General features: G+C 34.5%; 1 protein-coding gene across 1 annotated transcript; it reads right to left on the bottom strand.

Annotated features, from left to right (window-relative positions):
• Window positions 1–34: 34 nt before the first annotated feature.
• Window positions 35–12,633, bottom strand: LOC108671674 (glycoprotein-N-acetylgalactosamine 3-beta-galactosyltransferase 1-like). The gene is made up of 12 exons (XM_018159246.2): window positions 12,410–12,633; window positions 11,073–11,107; window positions 10,058–10,235; window positions 7,440–7,520; window positions 6,741–6,844; window positions 5,943–6,095; window positions 5,101–5,239; window positions 4,307–4,419; window positions 3,808–3,918; window positions 2,680–2,815; window positions 2,310–2,496; window positions 35–1,629 (listed from the first exon to the last, which is right to left on the bottom strand). The coding sequence occupies exons 3-12, from the start codon at window positions 10,186–10,188 to the stop codon at window positions 1,450–1,452; spliced, it is 1,335 nt and encodes a 444-aa protein (XP_018014735.2). The 5' UTR covers window positions 10,189–10,235; window positions 11,073–11,107; window positions 12,410–12,633; the 3' UTR covers window positions 35–1,449.
• Window positions 12,634–15,069: the final 2,436 nt, after the last annotated feature.

Consider the following 15,069-nt stretch of genomic DNA (forward strand, 5'->3'; position numbering starts at 1 on the left):
TTAATTCCCGCATAGGTAAAAAAAAAGACCTCCCTCCATTACTTAATAAAAAAACAGCACTCATTCTTGGAATGGATTTATGGAACATTATTATTTATCCTGTCTATTTCAAAACTAGAATCTAATTACACCTTCTCAACTTTCATCCCAGGAATGCATTTATTTAATAGTTACCCAAATTACCCGTTTACCTCTGAGCACACGATATGTTTCACACGTGAAATAAACATACGGAAATACATACTTAAGTTAGAGACATGTTGACAATCAAGGTATATTTGACCAATTTTGAGCCCAACAAATCATCAACGTGTATCAAATTCAATTCAAAGTATTAGTGACTGACTAATACATTAGGTTACTCAGGGTTACTAATACTTATTAGTGACCCTGACTATTACTTAAAATAACAAATTAAAGTCAACATAACTAGCCCGATTAACAAAAAAATTAATTTTGCACCGCAATTGAAGCGCTAAATATTAAATGAAGTTAACATGATAGTTTTCAATGGCACTAAATAGTAGGTGTGCAGTGGTATAAAGGTGCTCCGCCATGAAGTAATAATTTGAATTAGTTTAATTTTGATGGTGAAACAGTGGGGGCTTCATTAGCTTTGAAATGGCGGCCTGGATCTGAAGTGAGATAATAACCGCGGCTCAAAACTGGCCTGAGATTTCATGCAGTGGCCAACATCGGCCACCTGCTCTTATTACATAGTGCAGGACGAAATTTTCAGAAAATTGTTATATTCTATTCGAGTATCCATACAAAACTCGGAACATCAATTTGCAATCTTGACGGACCTGTCGCTTTCCAGTTTAGCCACAAGCATAACACAATTAATGACATTCTTAATGTTGTAATAAGCCATTTAGTAACGTAGAACATGAAACAAGAGCTCAGTTCACAACAAGTTGCTACAACACTAGCATTAATAAGTACATAATCATTGCATTGATCGTAAAGCTTTGTGTCGTACAAAATTAACCAGTGAATGAAACTGAAATAACTTCGTGTGCCTATGCAGACTTAACAATTGTAATCGTGATGTGCTGATGTCAGCTAAGAAAATTGTATGGTAAAACGATAAGTACCGTATGCAATAATCATTTTGTTGAAAAAAATGTTAATTGATTTAACAAGATAGATGGCAAAGAATGACTAGCAAAATTAATAAGTATCATCCGCTAATATTGAGATGTTGTGTAACCGAAGAGATCTTTAAATAAAAGCGAGTATAACATTGGCTTCAAAAGCCTCCTTATCAGATGAAAATCACGTGTAAGAATAAATCAGACTAGCGCATCTATACTAGAGAACAAATGAAACTAGAAAGCCACACATTAAAAAAAAACTCTCCTTAAAATAGCAGATTGGACCCGAACGCACACATCTTTGGAGAAAGTAGCAGAAATCACTTTAATTTTCCTAATTTCATTTCTAGTTCTACCTCTTTTGCTTAATATCAGCCGAAGCTGCAACTCTATCATTTGTATCAGAAGAAGAGACTTGCGACGCGGCCGAATTTTCCTTAAGTGAAGAATGGTTGGACTTCTTTGGAGCAGACTCAGTGGCTTCAGCTGCGGCAAGGCCTCGCTTCCCTTCAAATGTCTGTCTCTTGAACGCCTGCAAATGAAAAAATTAGTCGTATCTAGGGACTGAAGAAGAAGAAGAAGAAAGAAATTGTATTATTATAGAAATCATTATATGAAGCTCTATCATTACTATTAGAAATATTATATTATAGCATTATAGAAATCACGCAAGGGGCTTCCTGAAATCTTTCAGTTAGACAACAAAAAAATCGGTCGGAGAACCTCACAGAAAAAGAAAATCTAATCAAATATCTCATTAATTTACATTTGCTTTTTGTAGCTTTTGAAGATAATATGCGAGCATAAACGCCTCAAAGATAAAATGCAACTGGAAATTCTCTACACTGCTTAACTCTGATCATGAAATCATTTTCCCAGAGTTTTGCCATATTTTACAATGTGCGGATCGGCGCATCGAATTGATAAGCCAATAGCTTTTTCTAGATATTGAAGGATCATTATTTGATGTATGACCCGACGGCTCTTCCTTAATATTGAAGGATCTCTATTTGATGTATGAGCCGACGGCTCTTCCTTAATATTGAAGGATCTCTATTTGATGTATGAGCCGACGGCTCTTCCTTAATACTAAAGGATCCTTATTTTATGTACCAGCCGATGTCTCTTCCTTAAATTGTAGGATCATTATTTGATATAAGAGCCGACAGTTGCTAACAGATAATGAAGGCTCCTTATTATTAAGGCCCACACCTCCTTAGGGAGGCTCTTGGCGTCAGGAGGCAGTGCAGGAGACGCAGGCTCGTGCGACAGGATGCCGTGAGGTCTGAGGTGGTAGAGCAGGTACTCCAGTTGATACATCAGGCCTGGGGTCACGTAATGGAACGACACGGCGGTGTCCGAGCAACAGTTCATGCCCTGACAAGTGGTGAAGTGGATAAAAATGAATAGCGATATTTGTTATAAGTGTTGGCAAATGAATTCAAAAACGTATTCAGTAGACACTTGTTCGTATTGAAACCTAATATTGAAAGATTTAAACCCAACAATAAATTGAGTTTTTTTTTCGAACACAATTTTTTTTCATTGAATATATAACGCCCTTCAATTACTAAAAACAACCTAAATATAAAATAAACCAATTCTAATAATAAGGCCGGGCACGAGGTGATGCTCAGGCACGAACGGGAAGAATCTTTCTCTGCCCATCTCGTCGCGAGAATCGCCCGCCATCACGCCAAGATTCTGAAGACATTTCCCTGCAAAGCATCAAATTATTATTTAGGGACTATGGGTACAATAAAATCATTAAATTCGGATTTGACTGCACCTTTCAGGAAGAAAAATTCACAGAGAGGAAAACAAATAACTCATAAACACAAATAATTATTTCAGTTAAGTAATTAATAATTTGTTTTTTTCCTCTTTTTAAACAATGTTCGTGATAATCTAACTTTCGTACAGTTTTTAAAACTAATAACACAATACTTATAGTGGGAATATTCAATTAATATCTGTAATCCAATTGGAAGAGAATTTACCTGCGCATTTGTACTGAAATTAACAAATTATTAATCACAAGTAAACTGATGAACCTCATAGCCAATGTTGTCAACCAAGAAAGAGTCATCGTCAAGGACAAATCTCAAATGACAGCTGAGCCGTGGAGACCAAAGAATTAAAACATGAACATTAATGATGACAATCAAACTGAAGTTGCTTACACAAGACACTACCAGTACGAGAGAAAGAGATGGAATGGAGGCAACGTATCCTGCCTATTAAACAACGCAACCTGCATGGTATCCTGCCTACTGAACAACCTAGCCTGCAATGTATCCTGCCTACACAATGTATCCTGCGTACAGAACAACGTAACCTGCAACGTATCCTGCTTACACAATGTATCCTGCGTACAGAACAACGTAACCTGCAACGTATCCTGCCTACACAACGTATGCTGCGTACAGAACAACGTAACATGCAACGTATCCTGCCTACAGAACAACGTAATCTCATAATCGAGACCTGCAGGCGCGCACTGCGAACTGAAAACTATGTTTTCGGGAATGCAAAACCTCATCCAACAGCTAAGAAGCTAAGACACAAGTCATAATAATTTAGTGATACTACACATCAATAAACTGACAGGCTGACGATTCACTAACAGGATTGATTCCCTTACTTAATAATCGCAGGTTGCATTAAATGACCCCGACCATGCAAGTCAATAGAAAATAATTAGGCGTACCCATTTCGACATCCTCGGCTCCATTGCCGTCCTTACGGCACTTCTTGGGGTTGGGCAAGCCTTCCTCAACAAGTCTTTTGACGGCCTCCTTACTGAGCACATAACCCGCCCCTGCAATTAGGAACACAGGCTCAAGCAACGCTTCCGCAAAGGATATAATGGATGTAAGTTCTTTTAATTATTATGTTAAATGATGATATGTTAAATGATATTATGTCCACCGATTAATTCTCGTTTCCTATACCTCAATATACTTTTGAGAGGAGAATATATATGACAGGATTTATGACTTTGGATTTATACTTTTACTGACATGTATCTAAAACTGTAAGACTGAAGGAAATATCATTTGGTAATATTCCAGTTATTAGTGCACTGTTCATTTAATACATAATTTGTGTACGCAATAACTAATTAAAAACACAGCAATAAACTAACAGGTATAACATGCAGCTAGACGTTTAAATCTAAGCAGAAGCTCGTTAATCTTAGAACACACCTCCACTCATGTAGCCATTCTTCAGAAATTTGCGAAACTTCCTACCAAACCAGAGAGGCACTGAGCTGTTGTAGGAACTCAGGAAATATCTCAAGTTCTCCACCACAACGTACCTAAAAAAGTCAGTGTCTTGATTCTGACAAATTCGGTTAAATGGTATCAATAAGCCAGCTAATACCAAAAAATGGCAGAGGTATGAAAACAAAATTGTTATGCAAATTTTGACCGTTCAAACCAAAAGATACAATGTTAATTTTTGAATTATAAGTTATATTTTTTGTTCGCTTGCTTCTTCCTAATCAGCCGTTTTTAAATCGAAATGGTAAACACTGGTCTAATTTTCATGTATACTTGCCATAATTACCAACTAAAATTAGTATTAAACTCACAACACCTTTTCACAACATGAAGAAAATTAAATGCTGTAAAATCATTCAACAAGTTGAATAAGATTAAAATTTTACACGTAAATACCTGAATGCAGTTAACAACTGTAGTCAATTGCACATGAAAATTTTTCAAAACAATACATATATATAATTTATTTGCTACAGGAGTGAAATTGGACAAAAAAAGGCATAAGGTGACCTCTTTAAGGATTCGATTAGATAACTCTCAAGCCGTGGGTAAAAATTAGAGACATAGCGAATGTGTAGTTGATAGAATAACTCAAAACAAAAGCAAACTAATGGTAACTTTATGGCAGCAAGTGTTAAGTAAACAGAAGAATGCATTGGGACAGGACAAGGGATTAAGATATAAAGAGTGCGCAGTAAGAGAGAAAGTTAACTGACGTGTCGTCATCTGCCTTGAGGAACCAGTCGGCATCATTGAGGTGGTTCTCGTACAGATACTTGAAGGAGTTCTTTGTTTTCTCCCACAGGCGGTTGCGGCCTTCACCATCTGTCACAGCTACTGCATTCAAATCAGCATCTGAAAAAAGACAAAGAATTAATGATTGTATCACTTTCCATTAACTGCAAGGCAACTGTTTTATTATTAGGGACATAACGTGATCATTCAGCTCGGAGTGCTGCACTTCTAGGAAACTGGAGAGACGCTAACATTTAACGCCCGGCAATGGCTGAGAAGCAAATGCTTTAGTTCAATGCAGAAATAACAGTTAATCCTATAACTAAACTAAACAATACATACCATAATACATGTTCATTAAGACGATTAAATGTTATCAAACTAAGGCTAAAAATTGAAATAACTTGAATTATGACAACAGAAAGGCCACAATTTCTCTTCAAATTTTCAATTAGAGGTTATTTGAAGAGATTGGAATTTTTCTTCAAATTTTCAATTAGAGGTTATTTGAAGAGATTGAAATTTTTTTATTATCAAAAGCAACTGCAGTTATTATTATTGGTGCAGATCACGAACACGCCATCAACACCATGAACACACTTCAAATCAGACAACACAAGGCATTTCCAGAAGTGAATTTAAGAGATTGCTTAAAGTAAAGCACGAGTCCATTGTCTAGTCTCAGGTCCTCAAGGTAGATCGATCGGATGCACAGTAGCATGAGAGACACAAAATAGAAGGGAGTAAAAATTGATCATTCAATGTAACTCAACAACAAGTATGTAAGTGTTGCAGACTAAGATTTCCATTACCATGAACATACCTGCTTGTGAACTCATAAAGATGGTTTTGTCACAGCGTTTGGCCCATGTGGCCTGCACATGCTTAGCTTTCTTCTCATGATTATCTGGACTTGTCATCACCCAGCATAAAACACGCACTTCAGAGGCCAATTTCAATGCTTCCGAATTGAGATCTGAAATAAGTGTAAGTAATTAGTGTCCTAGTTGGATCCATCATCACGATTTTGTTTCAAGAGCAGAAGGAGTACATTTTCACAGGAAAGATTAGAAATGAGTGATTCTGACTTCAATCTCAGTGGTTAAGAGCTGAACTATGGAAGAAGGTACCCAGATCATACAAGGATAGCAGCCATATCAAGATCAGTCAGCAGTTCAGTACTAACAAACTATAGTGGTAAAGACTTGTTAGTTTTTTTCTAGCATTATATTGAGCATGACAGATAAGAATTATTGTAGGTAATGTTTTACCTGCAAACATGCATACCATTTCATATTTTTATCTGGATGAATTGGTAATGAATTTAAAGAATTATTATTCTTAACCCAATCAACTACATTGTAGTGGTGTGGCTATACCTATGAAGTGGTGTGACATTATGTCATTGCACCATGCATTCAGTCCACTCCCCTGTTTTACACCATTTCCAGACTCATGAATGTATATCATTAAATGTCAAATAGGTAATTTGAGCTGATGCATGTACTTGTGCAAGCCCTGCTTTTTCCTGCTGAGTCCTGGTTGACAAATTTGATGCAAGTTTTGCCAAACTGCCAAACATTTGATCATGCTGCATACCTTGCCTGATCCTGCTACTTACTGATTGCCTGCCTACTTTTGACCCTGTACACGGCATCAAGAGTTGGGTCTAAAAACCAGAAAATTAAACCAGACCCCAGGACATCCTTCAACACAACTCCTGGGCTGCAAGTGGGTTGGGATTGCTCCTTGTGGTGGGCAGTTGATGGGCACAGTGCAAACAGTGAATCCTTTGTATAACCTGCATCACCCTTAATGGATCACCTAGAGGAGCTTGCTGGTCCACCCGCGACACTTTAGCCAGCCTTAGGTGTGCGTTCCATTGATATGGTTCCCCAGTGTGGCCTCAGTGTCAGTGTGGTAGTTACCTGTGTGTGCATTGGCATCATCTAGAGATGGGACGCGATTTTACAAAGTAACTAACTGTGGTTTTACATTGTTTATGTTTATTGTGCCAGTGCAGATGTGCTTTTATTTGACATTCTAGTAAACAACCAATTTTAGATGGTAATTAAAGTATTGATGTTATTGTGTGACCTTGCTTCCACACCTGTACCTAGTGTGATGACAACAATAGCAAATGCTTTTGGCAAAATGGCCAACTTTGGTTATAGTGAGCAGAATTAGCTTTTTGCTAGTACATTTCATGCAATCATTTGCTATTTACCCTGCAATTGTGAGGAATTTTTACAATGTTTGTAGAGCAGGCGCCATCTGCCAGCTTTACTTGCTGCTTCCATGCCAGTATAACACTGCTAACCCCATTTCATGTTGCCCAGGCTGGTGGTATCTGCAACCCTCCATCTCCTCATGGGTGTGAGCGTGGCCATAGTGGGTGAGGCTGCATCATGAAACATACCAAAATTCAAAGATGAAATCTTGAATATTAAATCTTGAATATTAATATTAAAAAATATTTCCGTTCTCTTGGGAAAAATAAATGATGTCTGCATAATTATTTAGTTCATAATATGCATAGCAATCATTAAATTAAATATCATAATTTGATTACACATAATGAAGGGAATTTTTATCACACATGTTCTAACAGTATTAAAGAGAAAATGCTGGAAATATTTCTGAGTTTCAAAACTTCATGTGATATTTTGATATTGAATGATAAAGGAATGTAATACATTAGTGATCAATGAGTGTACAACCAAATGGAACATCACTGCACTTCTGCTTGGATAGAGAAATAATCATCATAAATAAGAGAAATTACAATCAAGATATAATGTCTCAACTAATAATAAAAATAAACACATCAATGAGAGCTGAGCTCAATGTTTCCATTTGTGATGCACTTGATATAATGATGCTGATTGACAAACAAAAAGAGTACAATTTGCTAAAAATAAACAAGATTAATTTAACCTCATCTATATTTTTAATTTATAGGCAATTCTGATGCAACCCATACCTACAGTATACAGTTAACTTGTGCAAAAATATTAAATCAAAGCTTGTGCTCCAAATAAAAATTTACAAAAAAGTAAAAACAAGATGGTGGAAAATTTTATTTTCATGTGTCAATATTTGGAACATATAATTTAAGAGGATGTGACAGAAAAAAAGAATTCAATTTTTAAAAATAATGCTGACTTGCTCATGTCTTCTAAAATTTCTTATACGAGGCAAGACCGCAAATTTTAAGAAAAAAAAACACATGTTACAGAGCAAAGTGGCAGATATTAACTGTGCACCCAAATATTTGTAGAAGAATGTCCTGGAAGTTATAGGGATTCTTCAGCCACATCAATTGGGTTCATAACAGATTAGAATTCATTTCTTTTTATGTTATTCAGCAGCTAGTAAACATCACTTGCTAAATAAAATTACTACTATGTTTCCGTTGACAAATTTTGATAATCTGTCGCAGATTTCTATCAGAATTTTTTTGTGACATATTTTTTGTTTTAAATTTGGCATCAAAATAGTTTCAAATTCTCAAGAATGCATTTTTTGTGTGAACGAATATCTTCCTATGGCAGATCTTTTGTATAAAAATCCAAAAGAGATCCCATCCAAGAGCTCCCATTCTCAGAATCAAAGAAGAGAGTAATTTAGGATTTATTTCTATCGTCATGCACATCCGCAGATAAAATTGTGTAATTAAGCAAGGACAGCTTAAAAGTAACCTGAGCTCATGAAACAGCAGTGATATTAACCGTTTTGCAGGCAATTAACCATTTAAGGTCACTTAAAATCTCCCAAAAAACCCATCAGCAATTATCTGACCATTATTCCATACATAACATCACCTTCTGCAATGAGCAAAAATTTTAATATGAGCATGTAAACAAAAGCTTGGACTCGGACCATGAAATTGAAGTTACTTCCACATTTTTCCACTCCTTCCAAAAGACAGGAGTAGCAATAAGTATATACAAAATTATTTTAGGTAACTTGATTGAATTTAATTATATTTATTTAAATTATTATGCTTTAGATTTGCATCAACTAAATTTGAATTACAAAGAAAACCCTTAGTGTACAGTGTAGTGACTGCACATGATAAATTCTTCTAGCATGATTTACTCAGATATGCAATATTTTTAAAAATACAAACAATTCTCATATCTTATAATAGTTCTTACTTTCCTGTACTAATTTCAGGAATTTAAATTTCAGGTTATTTATAAGCGTGACAAAATAGGGTTAGAACTGAATGAAAGCTTCAGTATATGATAATAGTAGAACAAATCAGTAAAAAACCATCAGTTATCTTGAGTGTGGTGCTTGTCAATGAACTGAAAGGCTAACAAATTCTCATATTACCCGATTTAGACTGAATCGGCTAAACAAAGCAGAACACTGAATGGATCACTAAATTTCAAATTTGAAAAACATTGGTGCTAATAAAGTGGTACCCAAGCAGTTGATGGTAATCTTTTCCAGGAAGAATATGTAATATCTGAAATGTTTAAATTACAAATGAAATTATTTCAAACCACAATAAAATTACCTTTCCATGCAAAAGAAATAAGCAGAGTCTGAAACTCTTTACATCAAATTAAAACCCCAGCAGACTAAAACCATCTAGTGGTGAATATCAAAAACTGAGTTGCATTTGTTTAGGAAAGTTGCAATGGTTTCAGGGACTTCCTAATTTACATCAACTTCCAAGTCACAGTTTTGCCACAAGTTTGTAGCTGGTTCTGATTAAGTCTTATTCTATCAATGTCAACTTCTTGGGTTCCACTGTACTCATTTGTAGATTAATACTTAATTCCTCACATCATTAACAATTCAATAATGTGGAATGTGAAAAATAATCAATTTGCTTATATATGAGGAGTGCGATCACATCTGATGCCTTTTAGCACTAAACAAGAATTGCTTTCAGGGCTTGTGGAAGAAAAGAAAATAAGTTACCTTGCGCCTTGATAGATGCGAGGGTTGAGGCTCCCAGGTGCGTAAGATAATGAGCTGTTTAACAAATAGAATGAGAAGAAACCACAGATCATTCCCGAAGAAAGAGTAAGGATGAATTTCCTGGAAGCCATTTTACCACCACCAAGTGGAGTAGTAGCAGCAGCAGAACTTGCGTCTTCTGTGATGTCACCGCAAGCAATGCCCGAATAAGTTGCATTATCATTAGGGATTAAATAAGGGTGCAGAATGTGCAATTAGAAATGAGCAGTTGCTGGTTAGTGACATTAATATGGTGAGGAAGTCTTCAGAAATATTTTTATTTTTGGCTAAAATTAGGGTGCAGAATGTGTGATTAGATATAAGCAGTTGCAGGCTAGTGATATTAATATGGTGAGAAACTCTTCAGAAATATTTAAATTTATACCTACAGAATAGTACAAGTAGTGCAGGAATTGGAAATGCAAAAAGTATCATTATAGTTTATTTTATGAATGCAACAATGGGAGGAGCAAAAAATAATGGACAACTTGCATTTTCAGCAATATCAACATTTCAACAACTTAGCCCAGGATCCAAGTCTCTACTTTGAATATTAGACATGATCATCAGAAACAATAATATCTTTCCACAAAAGCATTATAGATGAAGCTTTGCATTATTTGCGGAACCTCTTCCCCCCAAGCTAGAAAATGTTATCATAATTGATTGTTATAATTAAACTAAATTTACAACAAGCATGCAATAGAATACCCATTATGAAGCAACAAGCCTGCAACACAGACATTTATTAGATCACAAGACTTTGATTCAAATCATTTATTTAAATTGAATTTTCAAAAATCCAATCAATGTACATATTCAAATTTAACTAAATGCTGCAAATAAAGTTGATCTTTTAATGAATAGAGCAGAGTTTAGGATTCATCAAAAATTTCATCACAAAAACAAATGAAGGTCATAAAGTATTTTTAAACAAAATTGCAAACAAACCATAATAGAGCCAGGAGTACTTTACCTAGGCTGATGGAGAGTATGACAGGGGAGACCTTCCTGCTCAAATAAAAACTCTAATAATCAAGCAACACAAGAGCAACATAGGAGCAACCAAAGAATAACAATGAATGAATAAACTTCATAAACAAGAAACAAAGAAAAATACAAAATAATATATTAAAGTCAAAACTTAGCTTAAATCTGTAATGGTTAATAATTTATCTTGAATTTTTTACAAGTATTTCACTCATGCATGGGCTGGAAAGAAATTTATCAGAAATATCTAAATTCACAATGAATATAACTGTTGGACCCTTTTTGAAACATCTTCCCCTATGATTTGACAAACAATCAAATTATTAGTTTTCCAACAATTCCACTTGCATTTTTTCAGGTCAATCAATATTATTAAAAATAAATAATGGAAAGCCTGCAAGGTTTCCTTTGTTTTCATCAATGAGCAAATTTTTAATGAGCAAAATTGATGGATTTAATGGTTCTTTTAATAACCATATTCACTGCAGAGTCTACAGTAACTTATGTAATTTTCACTAAAAATGATAAAAAAGTGTAGCAGGGTAAAAAGAGATAAAATTTGCAGCACCAGTCTTGAAAATTATTCATATTAAATTTCAATCAGTCATTTCTACACTATTGTGATGTAAACAATACCTACCCTGGTGAAAAGTTAAACAAAACAACAGTACCAGTATCATGAGTATATGTGTGGGTACATGCAGTCAGGAACAACTACTAATATATTTAATCAAAATAAAATTACTAAATATACTCCTAATGCAGCCACCAGTGAAGAAGGTTAGCTTCTTCATTGTTAAAATTGTAAACAAATCTGAGGACTCAAACCCATTTTGATTCAAGTCCAATTAATAACTATTCTATGCATTCAGATTTAGAAGCTTGAATGTTTATTCAAATGAAATAATTGCTTGTGCTAATGGCAAGTGCAGGCCATTAGGAAGTAAGGTGAAAAAGAAAAACTAGTATTACCTTCAAAGCTTTTAAATATTCCTATAGTTATCAATTAGCATATGGATTCATAGAAGTAATTTTAATTTTTTCTTGCAGAAGTTAAGCACATAGCCTCAATGAAAGGAAAAAATTTCATTTTCTGGATATATGAGGAAATTTGCTACCTCAGAAATCTACTAAAAAATATACAATGATAGATATCCATTTTTAATTACGGAGATTAGAACATAAAAGAGATTCAATGAGATCAAATTAAGATCTCTAAAGCTTTAAAAATGAAAATGAATAAACATCTGGTTACACTAAGTTCAAAGTCACAAAAATAACTGAGCTGTTATTAGCAATATGTTTAATATTCATTCAACTCACCAGAAGCAGGTTCAGAATCAGCTGTGGCTTGGGAGCAAATTAGTTTCATGTCTTCAAAGCAGTCTTGAGTATTATTAAATTGCAATTATAGTTGTTTTTTATGCATTATATTCTTGCAAAACTTGGCAAGAATTTTCTAGACAAGGTAGCATCAGAAACAAGAATCAAATAGCATCTTGACTAAAAAATGTATGAGTTGCCTTTTTTTACAGGATTTAATACCTAAATATATTGATGGATCTATGAAAGGAAAAACAAAGGAGTTCAAGTTTGCAACAATCTCCAAAAATTCTGCAAGCTTGAAAAAGGTATAGAAGTCCACACAGAATGTTTGTAACACCTGAATAATATCACTGAAACTAAAATTCGTCAAATATTTTTTCTTACAAACAGAAAACAGAGTGAACTAAAAGACAACCCTGATTTAATCAACAAATGCAACTCATTACTTGCACAACATCATCCATTAAACTGACAGTATCCAGAATTTTCTATATACTCAAAAATTATTCCCAATGAACAATTGGAAAATGTTGGTAACCAAAATATTGAGGCTTACCTACAATATATAATTACCCTAAATACATTGCATTTAGGACATTATTCTCTTAAATCTTCTGCCACAATGGAAAATTTGTGTAGTGATTTGATTAGTTATACAGTTTAGAAATCAACAGATTTTTAAAGAATTAAATCATCTGGGCAGGATTCAGGAGGAATTAAGATGAAATGGGTAAAAATTAGCTGCTTGCTTTACACAAGATAGTCTTCTCAGTAATATCTTGTAGATGTGGGTACTTAGAATAATGCTGGTTATCAAATGCTGCACAATATGCAGTCCAGAGGAAGGATTAGAAGTAGGCCCAGGTTACCAGGTTACTGCCTCCATGTTTTAGTGGTGATTTGTCTCATGAAATGGTAAGCTTTTAGAAAGTTTCACAGATACATGGCTCCCAGATTAGCTCAATTGTGCCATGCCAGCCTTATTTACTCAAGATTTAAACCAATATCTTATGCATGATAATTGTGGTATCCATGACTTTGCTAGTTTACTTATAGGACTAATAAATGAACTTAAGAAATAATCTAAATTCTAAAAAAAACTTTTTGCGATGCCCATATGCCTGCCAACACCTTAATATGCGACTATTGAACCTGTACCAGATGAACGTATCACCAAATTTCTTGCAAATAATTTAGCTCTTAGGAAAGCTCAGCCACATCTTATTTTGGAACCATAGCCTGTAAATACTGTGATGCAAAAATTATTTTAAACCTAGCTGTTTTAACTTTATAGTTTGGACACCATATGCTTGGTAAGGTGCCGAGGTGCAGGTATTTCACAATCAATGTGGCTGATGTCCAATAATCCATTTTGATGCTCGTGCTTCATGATAGATGCGGCTGATGCCCAATGATCAACTCTTATGCGCACACTTTATGATTGATGTAGTCAATCAATGTGGCCAATGCCCAATAACTGATTTTGATGCACGCTCTTTGCAACAGATGCAGACAATGCCTGATGATCGACAGACACACACACGCTTTAAGATCAATGTAGTTGATGTCTGATGGACATGGATGCACACAGTTTACAATTGATGTAGTTGATGCCTGATGATCAACATATGTGCACGCATTTCACGACTAATTTGGCCAATGTCTGATGATCAACACAAGCACACACGCTTCACGATCTATTTGACAGATGCCCAATGATGAACTGATTCACACGCTTAACAATTGATGTGGTATAACACATGGCAATAGAACAACACATTATGACACAATACATTACAACACAAATTATAATAAAAAACACATCATAACACAACACTACACATTATAACACAACAGAATATATTGTAACAAAACATAACATCATACATCATAACACAACGTAACAAAACAGAATACATTGTATCAACATAACATAACACATCATAATGTAACAAAATACAGCATAACAATATATTATAATAACATAACTACACACATTGTAACACAACATAACACCACACATTATAACATAGGTAACATAACACATCACATTATAACATAACATAGAACAGGACAACAAATTATACCGTAACATATCATAACACAACAACAAATTATGCCTTAAAAATATCCTAGATTGTAATTAGAAATGCCCTAAAAATAGACTAGAATTTAATGTAGACTACAGTCTACATCCGTCCTGAAAGGGTTAACAAAAAATGCTCAAAACCGTCCCGAGTAGCCCCGGTTGACGGTATTGCGTAGGCCAGGTTAGTGTGTTCCAACATTACAGGAATCACATGACCAGAATTTTAGATGACGATAAAAATGATAACTTATTTATTTAAGAAAAAAGTTAAATTCAAAGTTAAAAATTCTAAAAAAAACGTTTAAAATTGAATATTTAAAACAAAGTATAATTTTACTACAAATACGATTAGTTATGTAGATGAAAAAAAAATAAAGGAGACAGAAGAAGTGTGGATGAAAAAAAATAAAGGAAGAAAATAAAGAATGGAAGAACATGGAAATATGGAGATACAACTTCTAGGATGAAATTAAATCATAATGATTTACCCAATGCAAGAAATTATCAATCAATAATTCTAAATAATTTTATTAGTTTTGTACCCATCGAAGCTACCAGAAGCGCCATT

This window comes from Hyalella azteca, unplaced genomic scaffold, assembly GCF_000764305.2.
Source record: "Hyalella azteca isolate HAZT.00-mixed unplaced genomic scaffold, Hazt_2.0.2 contig346, whole genome shotgun sequence".
NCBI lineage: Eukaryota > Metazoa > Arthropoda > Malacostraca > Amphipoda > Hyalellidae > Hyalella > Hyalella azteca.

Coding starts and splice junctions, on each gene's coding strand:
- LOC108671674 (XM_018159246.2), bottom strand. CDS start 10,188: ATGGCTTCCAGGAAATTCATCCTTACTCTTTCTTCGGGAATGATCTGT. Junction 7,521..10,057: donor CGCATCTATCAAGGCGCAAG/GTAACTTATTTT, acceptor TTCATGATGCAG/CCTCACCCACTATGGCCACG. Junction 6,845..7,439: donor CCTGGGCAACATGAAATGGG/GTTAGCAGTGTT, acceptor ACCCACTTGCAG/CCCAGGAGTTGTGTTGAAGG.